This window comes from Pseudorca crassidens, chromosome 9 (genome assembly GCF_039906515.1).
Source record: "Pseudorca crassidens isolate mPseCra1 chromosome 9, mPseCra1.hap1, whole genome shotgun sequence".
NCBI lineage: Eukaryota > Metazoa > Chordata > Mammalia > Artiodactyla > Delphinidae > Pseudorca > Pseudorca crassidens.
The window spans coordinates 7,941,360-7,958,513 of record NC_090304.1 but is presented as its reverse complement, the minus strand read 5'-3'; the positions used below and the strand labels follow the sequence as shown (position 1 = coordinate 7,958,513).

Sequence of the window (17,154 nt, the reverse complement as noted above, 5' to 3'; positions counted from 1 at the left end):
GGGATGAATAGTCTCTAAGGGCCCTCCCCCAGCTCGGACAGTCCCAGTCGCACTGACACCAGGGGTCCCTAAGGGACTGAGGGCTGCTTTGGGCATGTAAGGGTCGCTCACGTTACCCCGGTGGGCTCTGGAAAAGCCGCAGGCCTTGTCCTCACTCCTGTGCCAAAACCCCGGTCTCTAAGCTCATCCTCTTCACTCCTCTCTCACCCACTCATTCTGGGGGCAGGCAATGACTTTCATTAGCTACTGAAGACACCCTGGGGAATGTAAGTCCCTGGTATGATGCTGAGCCCACCAGGGAGGCTCTGAGTCCAAAAAAGTTCCCAGACCTAGTCCAGCCAATGCCCAAGGGCTATGACCAGGGCAGCATGTGGGGACCCAGTTATTGCCCCTCCTTCCTCCCCACATCACTGCCCCCTCCTGCCCCAGCAGGGAGGCATCTGCCAGGACACTATTCTCTCTCCAGCCCCCAACCAAGGCAGACTTCTCAACCCTGGAGGGCCAAGAGGTCTTCAAAAGGTGCAGCTGCCTACTCCTAGCTCTAGAGTGAGGCCACCAGGCTCCCCGTGAGACAGACACAACCTGCAACCAGGCTTTCAGTGTTGGGAGGGCAGCCTCGCAGGGGAGCTGAGCAGAACTTTGACGGGAAGATGTCAGGCTGGACACAGTGGAGAACAGGAAAGAGGGAGGGAAACCATGGGTGGGGGCAGGGGGAGAATCACGCGCGTGAAAGAGCATCCCAGGTCAGGGGTGATCTTGCTGGGGCCGAGGGGGCATCTGGGGTAGGGCCAGGCCTTCTGCAGAGGCCCCAGGCCCCACCTTTGAGATCGAGGTTTCGGGCGCCATTGGAGTGCTGAGTGACAGTGCGGGAGTCGATCTGGAGCGTGTGCACGTTGCCGGGGTCCCTGGACACCACCACGTTGTGCCACTGGTTGTCATTGACTGGTTTGTCAGAGTTCCCCTTCATCAAGGACGGGCCATTCCCCAGGTCAAACACGTAGTGGATGTACCTGCCTCACAGTAGGGAGGAGACACTGGGTCAAGGTGGGGGCCGATGCTGGGAAGGCGGGGAAAGGAGGAGCTATAGCTGCGGTGGGGCTGGGAGCTGTAAGCAGAAGGGGTGGAGAGGGAGACCTCATAGTGGAGGGACCCAAGCCAACAACACGAGGACTCTGGTGTGAGGTCCCGTCATGGGTGGATGCGGGCAGGGAAGGCCACAGAGGACCTGGCTCCAGGGGCAGGCTCAGAAGAGAAGCTGGTGGGGGGAGATATCTGTGAGGGCAGCAGGGTCCTCTGGGGGCAGGGACAGAGCTGCTCTAGGGCGGGGACCTCTCAGGCAAGAGAGGCCAGAGGGACACAGCCCTGTCTTCTGCCTGAGCCAGGACAGCGAATGGAGGACAGATATGACTGGGAAATCCCTGGCAGGGAAGTAATGGGGGCGGGGGGGTCACCAGGGTGGAGGACAGGGTGCTGCTTCTCCATCTTGGCTGGTGGGGGGCGGACCTGAACCTTGACCTGTGGTCTGGGGGATTGGACATCTCAGCCAGTGGCTGGGGGAGCTGCATCTTGGTCATGGCGGGTGGGGGGGAACCACGTCCTTGACAGCGGTGTAGTGCCCAGCACCTCACCCCTTGACCAGCTCGATGACAATGAAGTCGTTGCCATTGCCCGAGTTGAACAGGAGGAGCCCGTCGGGGGCTGTAGTCTTGAACTGGAAGAAGAGGTGCATGGAGGCGTAGGCTTGGAGCGTGGCGAGTGCCAGGTAACTGCTGCGACTCTTGAAGGTGACGGGGTCAGCCACGATGGCACGCAGGCCAAAGCGAGCATTGAGCTCGCAGTAGGTGATGTCGCCGTCCTTGCACTGGTCCATGTAGGGCTGGCCATTGAACACCAGCCCGCTCAGGTGCCCGATGAAGTTGGAGGGCACCACAGAGATGAAACGCCTCTCCGTCATGATGCCTGTCTCAATGTTGTGGAACTCCAGCCGCGTGTGAGCTCCTGCCATCTGTCCTGCTCGGGACAGGAGACAGAGATGGGGACGTGGTTTTGGAGCCCAGATCGTAGGATCATTGGGTCCCCAGGAGCCTCCCCTCCACTCAAGGGCCACATGGGAGAGACACTGGCAAACCCTCGCAGGTGGGTGCTGGCAGCAAGCACGGCTCCTGGGTCTGGGGGAGTTGCGGGACTCTTTAGGCCAGGGCCGACAGGCTTGCGGGGCAAAGCTGCCTGCGGGGAGTTGAAATGGTCCCTGGGGTCCAGGAGCCCATGATATACCAACGGCACTGGCAGCTTGCCAGAATGCTGCCCCAGGTAGTGGTCACCAAGAATGGGGCCGCAGACCACCTACCCTCCACGGTCACGTTGTCCACTGACAGCTGCAGGCTCTTGCCACGCCGCACCACCCTCACCGTGTGCCACTCATTGTCATTGAGCTTGTGCCCCGCAAAGAGCGTCTCGGGGCCTTTACCTGCGGCACCAAGGGGGGAGTGAGCATGGCACCTCCACCCGCTCGCATTTGGCTTCATGTACCACCCTGGGCACACAGAGCCTCACCACTGCACGCACCTATGCACACAGGTACACACATCCACACACACAGAGCTTTACACACCCAGTCATAAACACAGACATGCTCAGTCTTGCCACACTTCGCGCAACATCCAAGGGTGCTGTTCGAAAAGAATACGGCGTGAATGGCGCGGTGCCTCTGGAGCTGTGCCCTGAGACTCTGCACGCAGAGACTCACACCTGCACCAACATACTCTCCCCACATCTCCTAAGGACCTTCAGTCGTCAGTGTGTGTAGCCAGCAGCTAAAGTCCCAGCATATGTACATAGGCCTAAAACTTCCAAAACTACTGAGCCTTACCACGCACCCAAATGTGAATGTGCACCCACAGACTCACTGCTGGCAGTGAAAACACACAGACACACAGCTCCCCCATCCAGAGGAACCCAACGTGACCTTTCTGCACATGCCTGGTTAATTCCACACACCCAGACACGCAATCATATACACAGCACATCCAGCCTGGCCAGAGAGCAGAATGTTTCTTAGGAATTAGGGCCATTTATTCAGGACCTGGATTAACCACTCCCAAGACTAAAAACGTGTAGCTTTAGAATGGTGCTGCAGTCCATTTGCAGCACCCCCAGGTTACACCTGGGCCCCCCAGTGCTATTGCCAGCAGGGACAGGGTTCACCATGCATGCGCACACACGTGCCAAACACACACCAGAGCCACGGTACGTACACACCCTCTCTGCCAGTGGCTGCCACGTCCCTGTGCTCTCTTACGTGACCTCAGGGCACACCATGCAGACACTCTCAGAGACAGAGCATTGAATCCAGGCACACTGGGGTGCTCAGAATTGTCCACACCCGCTCTCCATCTCACCCCTGCTGCGAGCCTCACTGTCACCTCTGAGAGAGCCCCCCTTTGGCAGAATCTCGCCCCCCACCCCAAACAGGGGCTGTGGGGTTGAGCTTTGAAGCCCTGGCCAAGCTCACCTCCTGCTTGCCTCCCGCCCTCATCTTCTTTCCTGTGTGCCCCGCCCTCCCCCTTGTGGCCACCTCTGGAGATGCAGCAGGATGTCCCAGCCCCTCTCCGGCTCCCTCCAGCCATCCTGCTGTAGGTGCCACCAGGCCTTTGCCCCACCCCCCAGAGGATGTGAGGTGACTTGAAGTTTCTGGGCCTTCCTTCTCCCGGTCCCGGTGAACATGCTGACCCGGACCCTCCACCAGCTGCCCCTGGGTCAGCTTCCTTGGGCTCATTCTGCCCTCCACGACCGTACCACCCTCACCCCCACCACTCCAGCTCCCCTCTCCACACCCACTGCCCAAGCCCCACACAAGCTATCCATGAAACCTTCTCCTCCCCCACCATCCCTCCCCAAATCCCAGAGTCCAGAATCCCAGGCCCCCTGGGGCTCTGCAGAAGAAGAGGGAAGCCACTTACTGGGTGCGCAGCCGACGCGCAGGCAGTCTGGGGGGGCCGTGGGGCGGGCAGAGGGGGAGGGGAGACAAAAAGGCAGAACAAGTTTTTTTTGTTTGTTTTTTTTTTTTTACATCCTTCACAGGGAGGGGTATCTGCAGGCGGGGGTTCCCCCCAGGGCCACTTTCTGGGGACCACGCGTGCTCAGGTGCCTTCTCCCCTTCCTCAGTTGGACCCCTCTCCCTCCTTCCCCCAAGAGGGCTCCAACCCTCCCCAGAGCTGGGAGGCGGGGCAGCCAGGTGATGGGAAGAAGGTTTACATCTCCCTTCTTAGAGGGGCCCAGGCCTCTCATGTCTGAGGGAGATGGGCACCTTGGGAATCCCAGTCGTACAGGGGATCAGTGAGGGGGACTGAGGGTTTGACCAACCCGACATCTCCCCACCTCTGAGAGGGAGATGGGCGGGGAGGGCCAGAGCCCCTGCACCCCCTGCTCTGGGACAACTCCCTGCTCAGAGCCCAGGCTGTGACACATCACCCCGTGCCCTCTGGGCTCTGAGCTAAACGGAGGAGTCTGCCCCAGGGCCCCCTTCCCGTGGCCACACACCTCCCAAAGTCCCAGGGGGCTAGCACCACCCCTACAGGAACCTTCTTGCTACTCTTCCTAACCTGGAGGATGCCAGGCTGTCCTTGGGGACCAGGGTGGTCCTTCACCCTGAAGAGGAACTAGTATTAATCCGTTTTCCTAGGGAAGGGCCAGGGGCTCACAGATGAAGACACCGAGGCCCCCAGTGTATGACTCCTGAGGACTTCGGGGACAAGAAGTTACCCTAGGCAAAGTCTCCTGCCCCTTCCCCAGCCCCAGCATTCCTATCCAGCAACTCCAGGCTCGGAGGACCCCATGGGCTCCGAAAGCACACTGTCTACACAGAGCTGCAGCCCGGAGCCCCAGGGCCTCTGGCCACACCCCTGGTGGGATACATTACCCACCCCATGTGAGTCAGCCAGCCTTGCCGAGGAAATAGAGCACTAGCGTCCTGTGAAACTGGGGCTTAGGGCCCTTTGGACGCCTGTCCTGCTCCATCAGACCCAGACAGCTTGGGGCTGCAGAAGGTCCTGCAGGAAGAGGCAGAAACGCTGGGTCCGAATCTCATCATGTGACTGCGGGCAAATCTCTTCTCTCCCTGTGAGCTGAGGGGCTTGAACAAGAGGATCCTAAGCTGGGAGAAAGAAAAGGTGTCCACTGGGCTGGCCCTTGCCTCTCAGACAGGGGCAAGTTCCAGGCCTCTGTTAACAGCAATATCCTGCCATCCCGTGGCTCCTCCCGGAACAGGCTCTGCCCACAAGGCCCAGGAGGCAAAGAGGGGTGGGGGAACCTGGCATCCCCTGGGCCCTGAAGGTTCCTGCAGCGGAGGTGAAAGATTCCCCTGTGGCTCTGGGGGCATGGGCCCCTCGGGCAGTACAGCTGAGCCCCACACGCGTTGTCAACCGCAGCAGAAGAGTGGGGGGAGCAGCCGGGACCTTGAGCCACAGGCTGGCACCAAGGGAGAGGCAGAGGGAGGTCAAGGGGCAGATACAGGGGCAAGTCGGAAGTCATAGGGAGAGGAAGGAAGTGGAGAGGATGCGGAGAGAAAAGAGGAAGAAAGGGCGAGCAGAGGGAAGGAGGAGCTGGACAGAGTGGGAAAGGGAGGATGTCGGGGTGAGGGCAGGGGTGCCAGGCCTGGAGTCAGGTCACGGGGGCTCTCTCAGGGCCAGCAGAGTCTTCACCAATGAAGGGTCCAAAAAAGAAAAAAGGGGGCTGGAAAGGCAGGCCGATCCCCTGTTGGAGAAGAGGTCTAGAGAGGAGCACAGTTCTTCCCCTCCCCAGCAGGGGAGCACCAGGAAGAGGGGGGGGGGTCCATCTGTCCAGAGAAGAGGTGTCAGCTCCAGGCCCACCCCCTTGCAGTGACCCCACCCGCAGGAGCCACTACTGCAGTGGGGCTTGAGGGGAGCAAACTCCCCTTGAAGATGGGCCCCCAGGAAGCAGGCAGCACCATCCCAGGGGAAAGCCAGGAACTGTGAGTAAGTGGGAGAAACTGCCCTCTGGTGCCCACACCCACGCAGAGTGCAGCTCAGGGAGCTTTAACTGCTAATTTGTTGACTAGAAACCTACGCCTCACGTTCGGCAAACGGACAGAAGCGATTGGTTTGCAGAGACCCACCAAGGTCCTGGCAGGACATGGAGACCAGGGTGATGGTATGAATGTGTGATAAGACTGGTGGGAAAAAGTCATCTGCATGGAAAGGAGCTCAGGAAAAGAAGCCAGGCTTCTCTTTCTGTGACCCACCTGCCCCCCACCCAGGCCCCAAGGACTGGAGGTGGGGGAGAGAGAACAGAGGCTCCAATGCAAGGAGCCTCCGGAGCCCGCTGGCTGGAGTCTTGGAGGTGATACCGCAGAGTGGCAGCATGCACTCCGGCGCAGCCCTCCTTCAGAGCCATCTCCCCAGCAGCCCAGCCTCAGAAGGAGCTCAAGACCTACTGAACAGCGCCCCCATGGGAAAAAGGCACCGTCTCACGGTCCCAGAGATTAAAGGGCTTTGGAATGTAATGTGCATTTAGCCTGGCTTACAACACAAATGAGTCAGGCTTGCTCTGTACAGCTCCAGAGGGCAGAACTAGGTCCACAAGTAGGAATTTCAGAAAGGGAAGCTTCCACCAGGGAAGAACAACCCAGAGATTAGAATCACTGAGGTGGCCATCTCAGAGATGGGATGCTCCTGACACGGGAGGCATCTGAACAGAGGTGGAGAGCCTCCCATTGGTGGGGGAAGGCACAGAGGATGCACCCACGGGGGCGGGCTGAAGGAGGTGCCTTCCGAGGGCCCCTCCAGCTTGGAGATTCTTCAGTTACAATGCGCCATTCATGTCATCCTCACTAGGAACTGGGATTGCCAACGGGCACACCTAGAGAAAGGCAACTCCAGGGGGGTGATGAGGGACAGGCCAGGCTGGGCACTGGCCCCAGAGGCCACGCCCAAGGTAGAAGGAACCCAGGAACCCAGGTCACACTGGAACAGGGTGAAGAATCCAGGGACTCTACGGTCCTCTAAGGACAGAGACCAACCACCCTGCTCAGGGCCCGTAGACAGCAGAGCTCCGGGAACTGGCTCAGCGTTGGCGTACGTGGTGCAGGCCGGGGCCGGGGCAGGAGGCACAACCGGCTTCTCTGGCACCTCTGCCTGGTTGGAGGCAGCAGCCTCAGGCCTTCTCGGCCCTCTCCAGCCCAGCAAACACCCAGGCGCCTGAGGCTGGCACTGAGCGCCTCCTCCCGCCACATGGCCAGGGGCAGCTCCGCTCTCTTCAGGACCAAGTCTGCGTCATTCCAGTGAACCCCTGACATGCTGCACAGCTGCCTGTGGGAGCCTGGCTTCCCTCACTACAGGATGGGACCACGAGGCCAAAGACAAAGCCCGCCGGGCTCCTCTCCATCCTCCAGCAGCAAGTCCGGACCAGGACCGGGGCCTCGGTGGAGCAGGCCCTGGGTAGCAAGCAGGATGGGGATCAGAATGGGGCTCCTGAGGTGGGGCCAGCTTGGGTCATGCAATGTGGAAGCAAGTCCCAGGCCTGGCTCTAAGCTTAGGTCCATGTCCCAGTACGATTTCCCTTCCAGTCGGCTGGGTCTGTCTTTATGTGTGTGGCTTGCATCTATATAACGTCACTCCCACTATTCCATTTGAGCCTCAAAACCACCACAGAAAGGAGGCAGAGTGAGGATCCGTATCCCCACTTTACAGACAAAAAAACAGAGGCTCAGAGAGGGGAAATGACTTACCCAGCAGTCTAGGAGACCAGGGCTAGAACCCAGATCTTCTGGCCCCAGGCCCAGTGCTCTTCCCATCATAGCCTGAGGCTGGTGGCTGGGTGTGGACCACCTGTGTGCCTGTGTGGTTCACACAGAGGTCACACGCCTCCCTGTACACACATCACTTGGTGTCTGTGGACAGATGTGTCTGCAACAAGCATTTGGTCACGGCTTGTCATGAGCCGTTAGAAATGGCATCTCTGTGGATGGAGGCGGGCACAGCAGGCAGCGAGAGATGTGGGAGGACTGTCCTGCTGGCCACCTTGTTCCTTAACTTCTAAATACTTATGTGACACAGACAGAAAAGCATATCCATGGGAAGGAGAGGGTAGATCCTGAGGGTGAAAGGTCCCGAGGGTCCCCCAGAGGGCACTGTCCTGGCCAAGGCTGCTGCCTCCTGTCGAACCTGAAGGAACCCACGCTTCTTCACAGGGAAACTAAGACAGTCCAAACGAGGAAGAAGCATCTGCTCTCCCTGCAAACAGAAGGCCCCAGATTCCCCCTGCAGTGTTCCCACCAAGTACAGAGCCACGTGCTTACCACACCGAGAACACATGCCAGGGTGAAGGGGTACCTCACCCGGGGTACACAAACCTGGGCAGTCTGAGAACCGCAGGGCCACGCACGGGGTCCTGGGCTGGCGCCTTCCTCCTGTGACCATTTCAGGGGTGCCAGGGGCCGCTGTACAGACCCGTGGAGCGCTGGCCAAAGGGTGTCTCCCATCCTGCTTCCCACTGCCACCCACCCCCCACCCACTCTGTAGGCTGTGATTGAGGTCAGAAGCTGAGCTTCAGGGAACCCTAAAGTCCCCCACCTCCGGGGCCCTGGCCGCCTGCACACCTCCTCACCTCCAGCCCCCGCCTCACTCGGCAAATCTTTGTCCTAGGAGTACAAAGGCCAGGTGGCCAAAAGGGGAAAGGACACAGTATAAATTTATTAGCGAGGTAATGGGTCCCCAAAAGGCCACAGTCTGTCCCCCAAATGCCCGGGAGACCAATGTTAAGATAGACTCCAGATAAATATTTAAAGCTCAAAGCTCCGTGTTCTCTCCAGTTGAGCATTCTAACCTGCTCAGAAGAGCCCAAGTTCTCCTCCAGGCCCAGGACACAAGAAGCAACCCCAGGGGCCTGAACTTCCCACATGACAGGCCCTTGGGTGCTACACTTCTAGACGCTCAAAGGCTAGCCTGAAAGGGACAGATGTGACCCCAGCCTGGGCAGCCTAGGCCCTCTAGCTTCCAGGGTTCCCCTGACTGAAAGCTCCATGATGGTGGGACCTCACCTTAGTCACTACTGTAGCCCCAGGTTCAGAACACACTGGCACTAAGAAGGTGTCCCATAAATGTCAGCTGAATGAGTAGCCCTGCCTGCTGTTTTCCTTCTGACCCTGCCCACAAGAGCTGAAGCCTACGGAGAATCCAACAGGTCTCGGTCCCACCACACGGATGCCCCAGGGACTGCCAGGTGAAGTAGAGCTGTGCCTCCTCTGGGCAGGGGCAGAGGCATCGAGCCTTCAGGTGGCAAGGGCCCCTGATGCCCCTCCACCCCCCAGCTCTGTCAGAGGCAATGAGGAAAGCACCAAACCTCGGGGCAAATGGCCTGCGTTTGAGTCCGGGGTCTTCCCTGACCATCACTATAGCTTTGTGATGCTGGACAGGTCAGTAGATGGATTTCACAATCTATAAAACAGGGGCAGCTATGGGGACTCACATGTGAAAGCAGACAAGGGGAAGATGACATGTCCCCTTGTGCATCACACACACACACACACACACACACACACACACACACACACACGGCTCTCTAAACGCAGAGCAGACGAGGGCGGCTGTGTGAGGGCTGGGTCCTCCTGTCTCCGGATCTGCCACTGCACTGAGCTTGGGCTGAGCACCAGTCGGTGTCTGCGATGCTTCATGAATGAATGAACCAACGTATGAGCAAGTGGATGAGCCGACAACCAGGAACGAGCTACGTCCTTATGTGTGCACGCGCGGAACAGATGCCTCCGAGACCCAGGAGCGCCCCGGGAGGGTGGCTGTCACACCCCAGACAATTCGGGGTCCCCCTCCCCACAGTGCCACCGAGCGCGAGGCATCGCCCTACGCTGTGCATCCTCTCTGGGACGAAGTTCTCAGGGGCTCTGACCAGGGCTGGCGCCTCCCCACCACCAATCTCTCACTGGCACCACCACCAACTTCTCCAGACAGAGGGGGTGTGGGTGAGAGGCAGGGTCGGGGAAGGGGCCAGGGGCGCGGGCAGGGCGGTTACCGAGGTTGACGGTGAGCTTCATCTGGCCCCCGTCCAGCTCCAGGCGCAGGGTGTCAGCTGACTCCCTGGAGGTGGTGGCCATCATGAGCCCGTAGGCCCGCTGAGACATGAAGCGCAGAGACACGTCCTCCGCCTCCGTGTGCATGGCGTTGGGCAGCATGATCTTCATGTACATGGAGCCATCGTAGCTCAGGACCGTGGCCTCTGCCCCAGGAGTGGGGGGAGGGAGAAGGGGGGGACAGGCAGAGGTCAGTGGAGGGAGAGAGAAGACCCAGAGAATCAGTGCAGGGATGGCAGGCCCAGGGCTGGTCTACGAGGGGCGCAGGGATGGGCAGGGGGCACCGGGATGACAGCCAGCCTCACCTCTCTCACAGACCCGCCCCAGAAAGCCGGTCCCGACGCAGTCACAGACGAAGCGGTTCCAGCCCTCTCGACAGACACCGCCATTGCGGCAGGGGGCGGAGTTACACTGCTTCAGCGTCTCCCGGGAGCAGAAGGGGGCGACGCCCACAGCCGCCTGCGCCTCCGCCAGGCCCCGGAGGTCTCGGCTACGCCCGTCTATGAAGAGGTCCCGCACGCAACCCACGTAGCCAGCCCGGAGCGCCGCCGTCCACACCTCTGGGGGCAGGGGCAGGTCCACCCGCCCGCCTTCAGGTAGGCCGCCCAGGTACAGCTCGCTCTCCAGGTCCAGAATCTCGCTCTCCCCGGTGGCCAAGAATGGCGTGCTGCGGCTGTTCACCGAGATGGAGCCTGCAGATGGAGAAAGAGTGGGCTTCAGTGGGGAGGGCAGGACTGAGAGACCCCACAGGCCAGAAAAGGATGTCCTGCCCTCACACCGCAGGCAGCCCTGGGCTGCAGACACTGCTTGACAAAGGTGCCAAGTTCAGGAACCAGTGTGAACCAGCCCCAGCCCAGCTGCAGTGTGCAGTGGGCCTCTGTCCGGACTCCTCCTTCCCACCAGAGCAAGTCCTCAGAGGATGTACAGGAGGTGGACGCGCCCCCAAAGGGCTGGATCCTTCACATGTCCTTCCCCCAGCCAGCCCCTTAGACCAGGAGTCAGAGGCAGAGACCCCCAAGGAAGCTGAAAGGCTTGAATCCAAAGGGTTTCCCCCACTAACATTTATTGAGCTTTAATGACTATATTTCCAGGCACTTAGCCCATCACGTATATCATATCTCTTAAGTCTCACGGTAACCCTATGAAATTGGTCCTTTACGATCCCACTTTGAAATGGCAGATGAGGCTTAGAGAGACTGGGGAAGCTGCCCAAAGTGCCGCAGCGAGTAAGGACCAGAGCCAAAGTACCACCCACATGGCAGGACCCCAGAACCTGCATCTCCCACCCCCCGACCTGGAGAGATAGTCAGGCTGATCAGCTCCTGGAGCCTGTGAGACAGGACGGCAGCCAGGAAAGGGAAACCAAGCATGGAGCTTCTGCGTTGTAAGAGTTCTTTGGATGGAGAGGCTGGTTATCTTAGAAAAAGGATTTGGGATCAGGTGCGAGCTTCAAAGCCTTTCCTGAGATCTCAAGAAACCAAAACCTATACATTAGAAGCCTTATTCCGTTCGTAATTTTTATTCCATACATTCTCCTCCCGCTCTCCTTTCTCAAGTTTGGAAGAATTCTTTAAAAGATAAAAATAAAAAGTCTGCCTATCTCAGAGGGGCTAATAAAGAGAGGTAAGGATGGTTTGATCCACGCTAGGCCTGATCGGGCAGAGATCGGGGGTGGGGAGTGGTAAGAGACAGCATGGGCACCAAGCGTGGAGCGGCAGGAGCAGGACCAGGGCCTCCTCTGCACACTTGGCTCCGCACCTGGAGCATGTGCTCCTCTGTGCAAACGCTTCCCTGCACCAGAGAGGCCCTTCCCCGGGGCCCCATTTTAACACCATGGTCCCTGGCTTGTCCTCCCCGACAAGGTGTCCGATCCCCACTGCTCCTCCCGGCCCCCCAAACGTGGCCCCCAATCACCCACACTTCTATTTGTAGCAGGTTCCCCAGGTGCTTCCACCTACCCCCTGTGGGGCCTCCTGGACACGGACACCACCCAACTGGACTCTCCACAGACAAACAGAATATGAAAGAAGGAAGGGGGTGGAAGGCTATGGTGGGGAAAGGGTGTACAATGGAGAGTCAGCAAAAGGAAATTAAAGTGAATATAGGTCTTCTTTCAAGGTGACTCTAAAACATGGGAAGGGAACAAACCAAGTGTCCCACGACAGATGGGTAGATAAACAAAAGGTGGTCTATCCATATAACGGAACGTTATTCAGCTGTGAAACAGGAAGGAAATGCCATCACATGCTACAACGTGGATGAACCCTGGGGACGTTATGCTAAGTGACATAAGCCACACACAAAAGGACAAATATTGTGTGATTCCACGTATAGGAGGTCCCTAGAGTAGGCAATTCATAGACAGAAAGTGGGATGGTGGTAAACGGGCTGGGGGACGGGGAGTTAGTATTTATGTGGACAGAATTTCAGTTTGGGAAGATGAAAACATTCTGGAGATGGAGGGTGGGGATAGTTACACAACAATGTAAATGCCCTTAATGCCACTGAACTGTGCACTTAAACATGATTAAAATGGTAAATTTTATGTTATGTATAAATTACCACAATAAAATTTAGAAACATGGGGAAGGTCAAAGAGAGCTTTGTGGGAGTGACTGTCCCAAGTCTGTGCTGGTGTACACGAACAAATGTGGGCCATCAGAAATGGTCGGGGCTTCCCTGGCGGCACAGTGGTTGAGAGTCCGCCTGCCGACGCAGGGGACGCGGGTTCGTGCCCCGGTCCGGGAGGATCCCACATGCCGCAAAGCGGCTGGGCCCGTGAGCCATGGTCACTGAGCCTGCGCGTCCGGAGCCTGCACTCCGCAACGGGAGAGGCCACAGCAGTGAGAGGCCCGCGTACTGCAAAAAAAAAAAAAAAAAAAGAACTGGTCAAAGTGACCCAAGGACTAGCCAGGGCTGGTGTGTGGGCTCTGGAGATCGAGCGAGGCTAAGGAGACCACTTCCTGAAGACAGAGAAGAGCGGAAGGCCCTGGGGTTCTATGCAAGACCTGAGCAGATTTCCAACCTAGAGAGTTAACAGATCCCCTGTGTGGAAACCCTGGGAGGCAACAAGTTCTCTGTGAAGACTCCCTGGTACCATCATGACACAAAACAAGGGGACGAAGCCATTTACCGCAAAGCCTGGGGAAGCCTCATTTCCCTGAGGAAAGGAGAGGAAGAAACAAGCAAGCCCACGAGAGGCCAACACCTCCGGGAGCCATGGCAGCCCCTTCCTCCCTGTGTGTGCGGGGACGCTCACTCCACCCAGACATGAAGCCCCGTGCAGCGACAGCTGGGGGAGCATGAAAATTTAGCTGACGTTGATAAGAGCTTAAATTGGATAATGTGTCAGTTCTCATTTATATCAATTCTTTCTCTTATGTCCAGCAAGATGGAGAAGAGTAAAGAGAAATAGGCAGAAAACAGAAAGAGGATGGGAAAGGAAGACTGAAAAAGAAGAGCGGAGGAGGGGTGGCAAGAAGCAGCAGACGATTCAAGAACAGCACCTGCCCGGCCCCAGTGCCCTCCGCCTCGCTGCTTTACTGTGCAAGAACCTCACCACGCGGAGCGTGGTGTTTACTGTCTGTGTCTCCCCACTGGAACACGAGCTCCGGGACAGCCAAGACTCCAGCTCAGCACTGCCCCATCCCAGCACCCTGGACAGCGCCTGGCGCACAGTAGGTGCTTGCTAAATATTCAAGTGAGTTAATAAAGAAGTTTGAATGAATCTAGATAGAAGGGAGGCAAGGTTGGGAAGTTTTTTTAAGAGAACAAGATAGGGACTTCCTGGTGGTCCAGTGGTTAAGAATCTGCCTTCCAGTGCAGGGGACGCGAGTTTGATCCCCGCTCAGAGAACTAAAATCCCACACGCCACAGGGCAACTAAGCCCGTGTACCACAACTACAGAGCCCATGCACCTTGGAGCCCACACGCCACAACTAGAGAGAAGCATGCACACAGCAAATAAGACCCGACGCGGCCAAAAATAAATAAATGTTTTAAAAAGACAGAGAGAGAGAGAACGGGATAACCACTGTGTTACACACTGCACTAACGCTTTTACAGGTGTTCTCTTGATTTTCCCTCCTGAGCACCCCAGTTTAATGATCCTTTTATAAAGAAGGAAACTGAGGCTGCAGGGGGTTGAGGGACGGCCTAGAGTCACACACGCAGGAAGTGGGAGCATGAGGTGTGTGCCCGGGTCCGACTGACTCCATTCTTTCCACCAAGGCACCACGCAACAGGAACAACAGAGGGGCTGGGAGGGCCAGGGCAGGGCGGGAGGAGAACAGCCAAAGAGACCGTCAGGGTGGGTGGAGAGGGGCGGGCAGGGGAAAGGGGAAGGTCCAGAGGCCTCTGACCTTTGCGCCCGTCCCTCTGGAAGTCCACATGGCACCACTCGCCGTCGTTGACCTTGCGGCTGGACGCCCGCAGCTTGATGCCCCCAGACCCCATGTCCAGCAGAAGGTAGAGGTAGCCGTCCAACAGCTCCATGGCAAAGTAGTCAGCCCGCGGGGCGGCACCGTGGCTGCCGGCCCCAGCCCCGGCCCGCCGGCCCTGGCTGAAGAGCAGCAGCCCGTTGGGCTCAGTGGTGCGGAAGTCTAGCGAGATCGAGCCGGTGCGCTTGGCGCTCCAGTGGGGCAGCGCCACAAAGGCCTCAGGGCTCTCGAAGGTCACAGGGTCCAGGGCAGCCACATCCTCACAGCGGAAAGACAGGTCCCCCTGCAGCTTCATCTTGGGGTCTCCTTCCTTTGCCAGGCGGGACAGCTCCAGCTTGAAGTCATTATTCTTATACACCACCTGCAGCGAGGGGTGGGGGTGGGATGAAGAAGAGGAAGCAGTTTAGGGCCTGGCCACTCCTGCCCAGTGGCATGGGCCCCTGCCACCCAGCCCCGGGGCCCCACTCCACACCCCAGACCGTTGTTCTAGAACTGCACGAGCAGAGGCTGTGAACAGCACCTCCCTTGCCCCGCTTATTTCTCTGTCCTGTCTCCCTGCCCAGCACAAGCACGGCGGCCCTCGGGGCTACTGAATTGCAGTTCGTAATAACTGCAGGACAATCGCCACTGACGTTTGGTTGACATTTACGCTCTCATCTGCTCCTCACAGCCGCCTTGAGAAGTAGGTACTGACCACTCGTTTTACAGACGAGGAAACTAAGAGTCAGACAGGTCAAGGGACCTGGCCAAGGTCATGGAGCTAGTGAGTGGGCCTTAAACACAGGTCTTTAGTGTTCACGTCCACCACACTTGCCTCTGTACACAGCTGCCTCGAGGGTCCTCCGAGAGGACGGGGGCCTTTGGGGCTCAAGGAGGCAAGAGAGAAGCCGGAGTCAATGGGCCTTAGGTTTTGAAGAGAGATCTCCCACCACTGACCAGAAGGAACAGAGGCCCCAGGCAGCTGGCCGGTCAGACCGAATCACACTGCAGACAGGGTTCCCGGGCTACCCCTGGCCCCCTCCTGGCCCTACTCACATCCTTGAGGCAGCCCATGAAGTTGTTGCTGACGGGCGAGCCCGGCAGGTCTGCCGTGTTGGGGCTGCCCCCAATGTAGAAGAAGTCGTCAGAGCCCAGCATGGTGTAATCCTCCTGCGTGTAGCCTGTGGTGGTCAGGATCCCGTCCACGGAGATGGTCACCTGCCCAGCCCAGGGAGGGAGGGGGAGAGACAAGGAGACAACCGGCATCAACTCCCTGGGAAGAGCCTCGGGCTGGGCAAGGGAGGGGCCGGGGGGCAGCAGGGGAGGGGGACCCCCCCATTTTTATGTCTGCTTGTCTCAGAGGAGGAACAGTGGGGGTGTGGGGGGGAAGTGGGGGAAGGAGGCAGCACAAGATTTGATGGTTTCAGGGTGGGCTAAGGCCCAGCGCGGCAGGCAGAGGCCTGAAGCGCGCTCGAAGTGCTCACTGTGAACAGCACCAAGAAGTGGCTCTGGACGGGAGTGGGAGCTTCGGGAGGGGCCCCAGCAGGGCAGGATGCAAGTGGCGCCCTCGATTCTCTCCTCTTGAAGGGGTCTCTGGACCCCCATGTGACTTCAGAGCATCTTTCATAAACAAGGCAGAGAACACCCATTCTCCTGGGGTGCTGGTGGCTTGGACTCCCCTGCAGCTCTCCCTGCAGGGCGTGGAGGAGTCCTTTCAATCTTAGCCAGGAGGGAGGTGGACAACAGCAAGGGCATGAGGAACAGGAACCCAGATACTCCTGGGGAGACTTGGAACTTCCTGGGGGACACATAGCACCCTTCAGGACTGATTCCCACCAGCACCCCCCTTACTGGTCCTAGCCCCCTTGCTGAGTCTGTCTCTTTACTCTCCAAGTCACTTCCTTGTCCCCCAAGGAGAGGGCAGCCGTTGGCCTATTCATCAGTCTGTCTGATTCATTCACCACCACCATCATCGGGGCCAGAGTAAGGAACAGAGGGGGACAGGCTAACCTCATGTTACCTTGACTCTGGGCTGAGAAGTCAGGTAAGAAAGCAAGATGGGTAGGGATGGGGGCATACCTGGTGCTCTGAGGAGGTGAAAGGGGCTCAGTAGTGGCCTGGAGAAGGCTGAAGTGACCTTGGGGGGGCAGTGACAATACAGGGAACTCCTGATTCCCTGCTCCCCAGACAAATGTCCACCTAAGCCCTGAAAAGTCTAGCCGTAGGAGCATCCCACACCCAGCCAGGTTGTGGGGAAGAGCCGAGGCCAGGGGACCATAAGCCCCCGCTCTCTGGAGGCTGTGGATTAGGACGGTCAGGCTCCTGCAGCGGTGATCAGGAAGCTGACTCACGGTGAACCCGACACTGTGCTTCTGCAGGCCACAGCTCACCCCAATCCCACACTCCAAACATGCCTCAGCACCCCCTTTTTGGGCCAAGTCTGGAGACTGGGGCCTTCTAATCGCAGCCCATGATGTCCTCCCCACATCAGTCCATACCCACATGCCACCAGCCATCTTCCAGTGACTGGTCGCCAGGGTTCCACTGTTGCAGGGCCGCAGAGTGGGTGTTAGGAACACCTAAGGGACATGGGCAGGATGGGGCCAAGGGGAACGTCCCTCACAGGCCCCTCGAGTC

General features: G+C 58.4%; 1 protein-coding gene across 39 annotated transcripts in view; it reads right to left on the bottom strand.

Annotated features, from left to right (window-relative positions):
• The window catches only part of NRXN2 (neurexin 2), a 108,803-nt gene that overhangs the window by 43,623 nt on the left and 48,026 nt on the right, over nucleotides 1-17,154 (bottom strand). For 19 of the 39 annotated variants that reach the window (XM_067748532.1, XM_067748526.1, XM_067748520.1 and 16 more), the window contains 8 exons: nucleotides 15,574-15,735; nucleotides 14,461-14,899; nucleotides 10,405-10,791; nucleotides 10,042-10,245; nucleotides 3,960-3,986; nucleotides 2,348-2,476; nucleotides 1,629-2,010; nucleotides 820-1,010 (listed from right to left, as the gene is read on the bottom strand). In XM_067748532.1, coding sequence (XP_067604633.1) covers nucleotides 820-1,010; nucleotides 1,629-2,010; nucleotides 2,348-2,476; nucleotides 3,960-3,986; nucleotides 10,042-10,245; nucleotides 10,405-10,791; nucleotides 14,461-14,899; nucleotides 15,574-15,735 — 1,921 coding nt within the window. The remainder of the gene's footprint in view (nucleotides 1-819; nucleotides 1,011-1,628; nucleotides 2,011-2,347; nucleotides 2,477-3,959; nucleotides 3,987-10,041; nucleotides 10,246-10,404; nucleotides 10,792-14,460; nucleotides 14,900-15,573; nucleotides 15,736-17,154) is intronic. The other 20 variants (XM_067748533.1, XM_067748534.1, XM_067748527.1 and 17 more) reach the window with 2 other exon arrangements.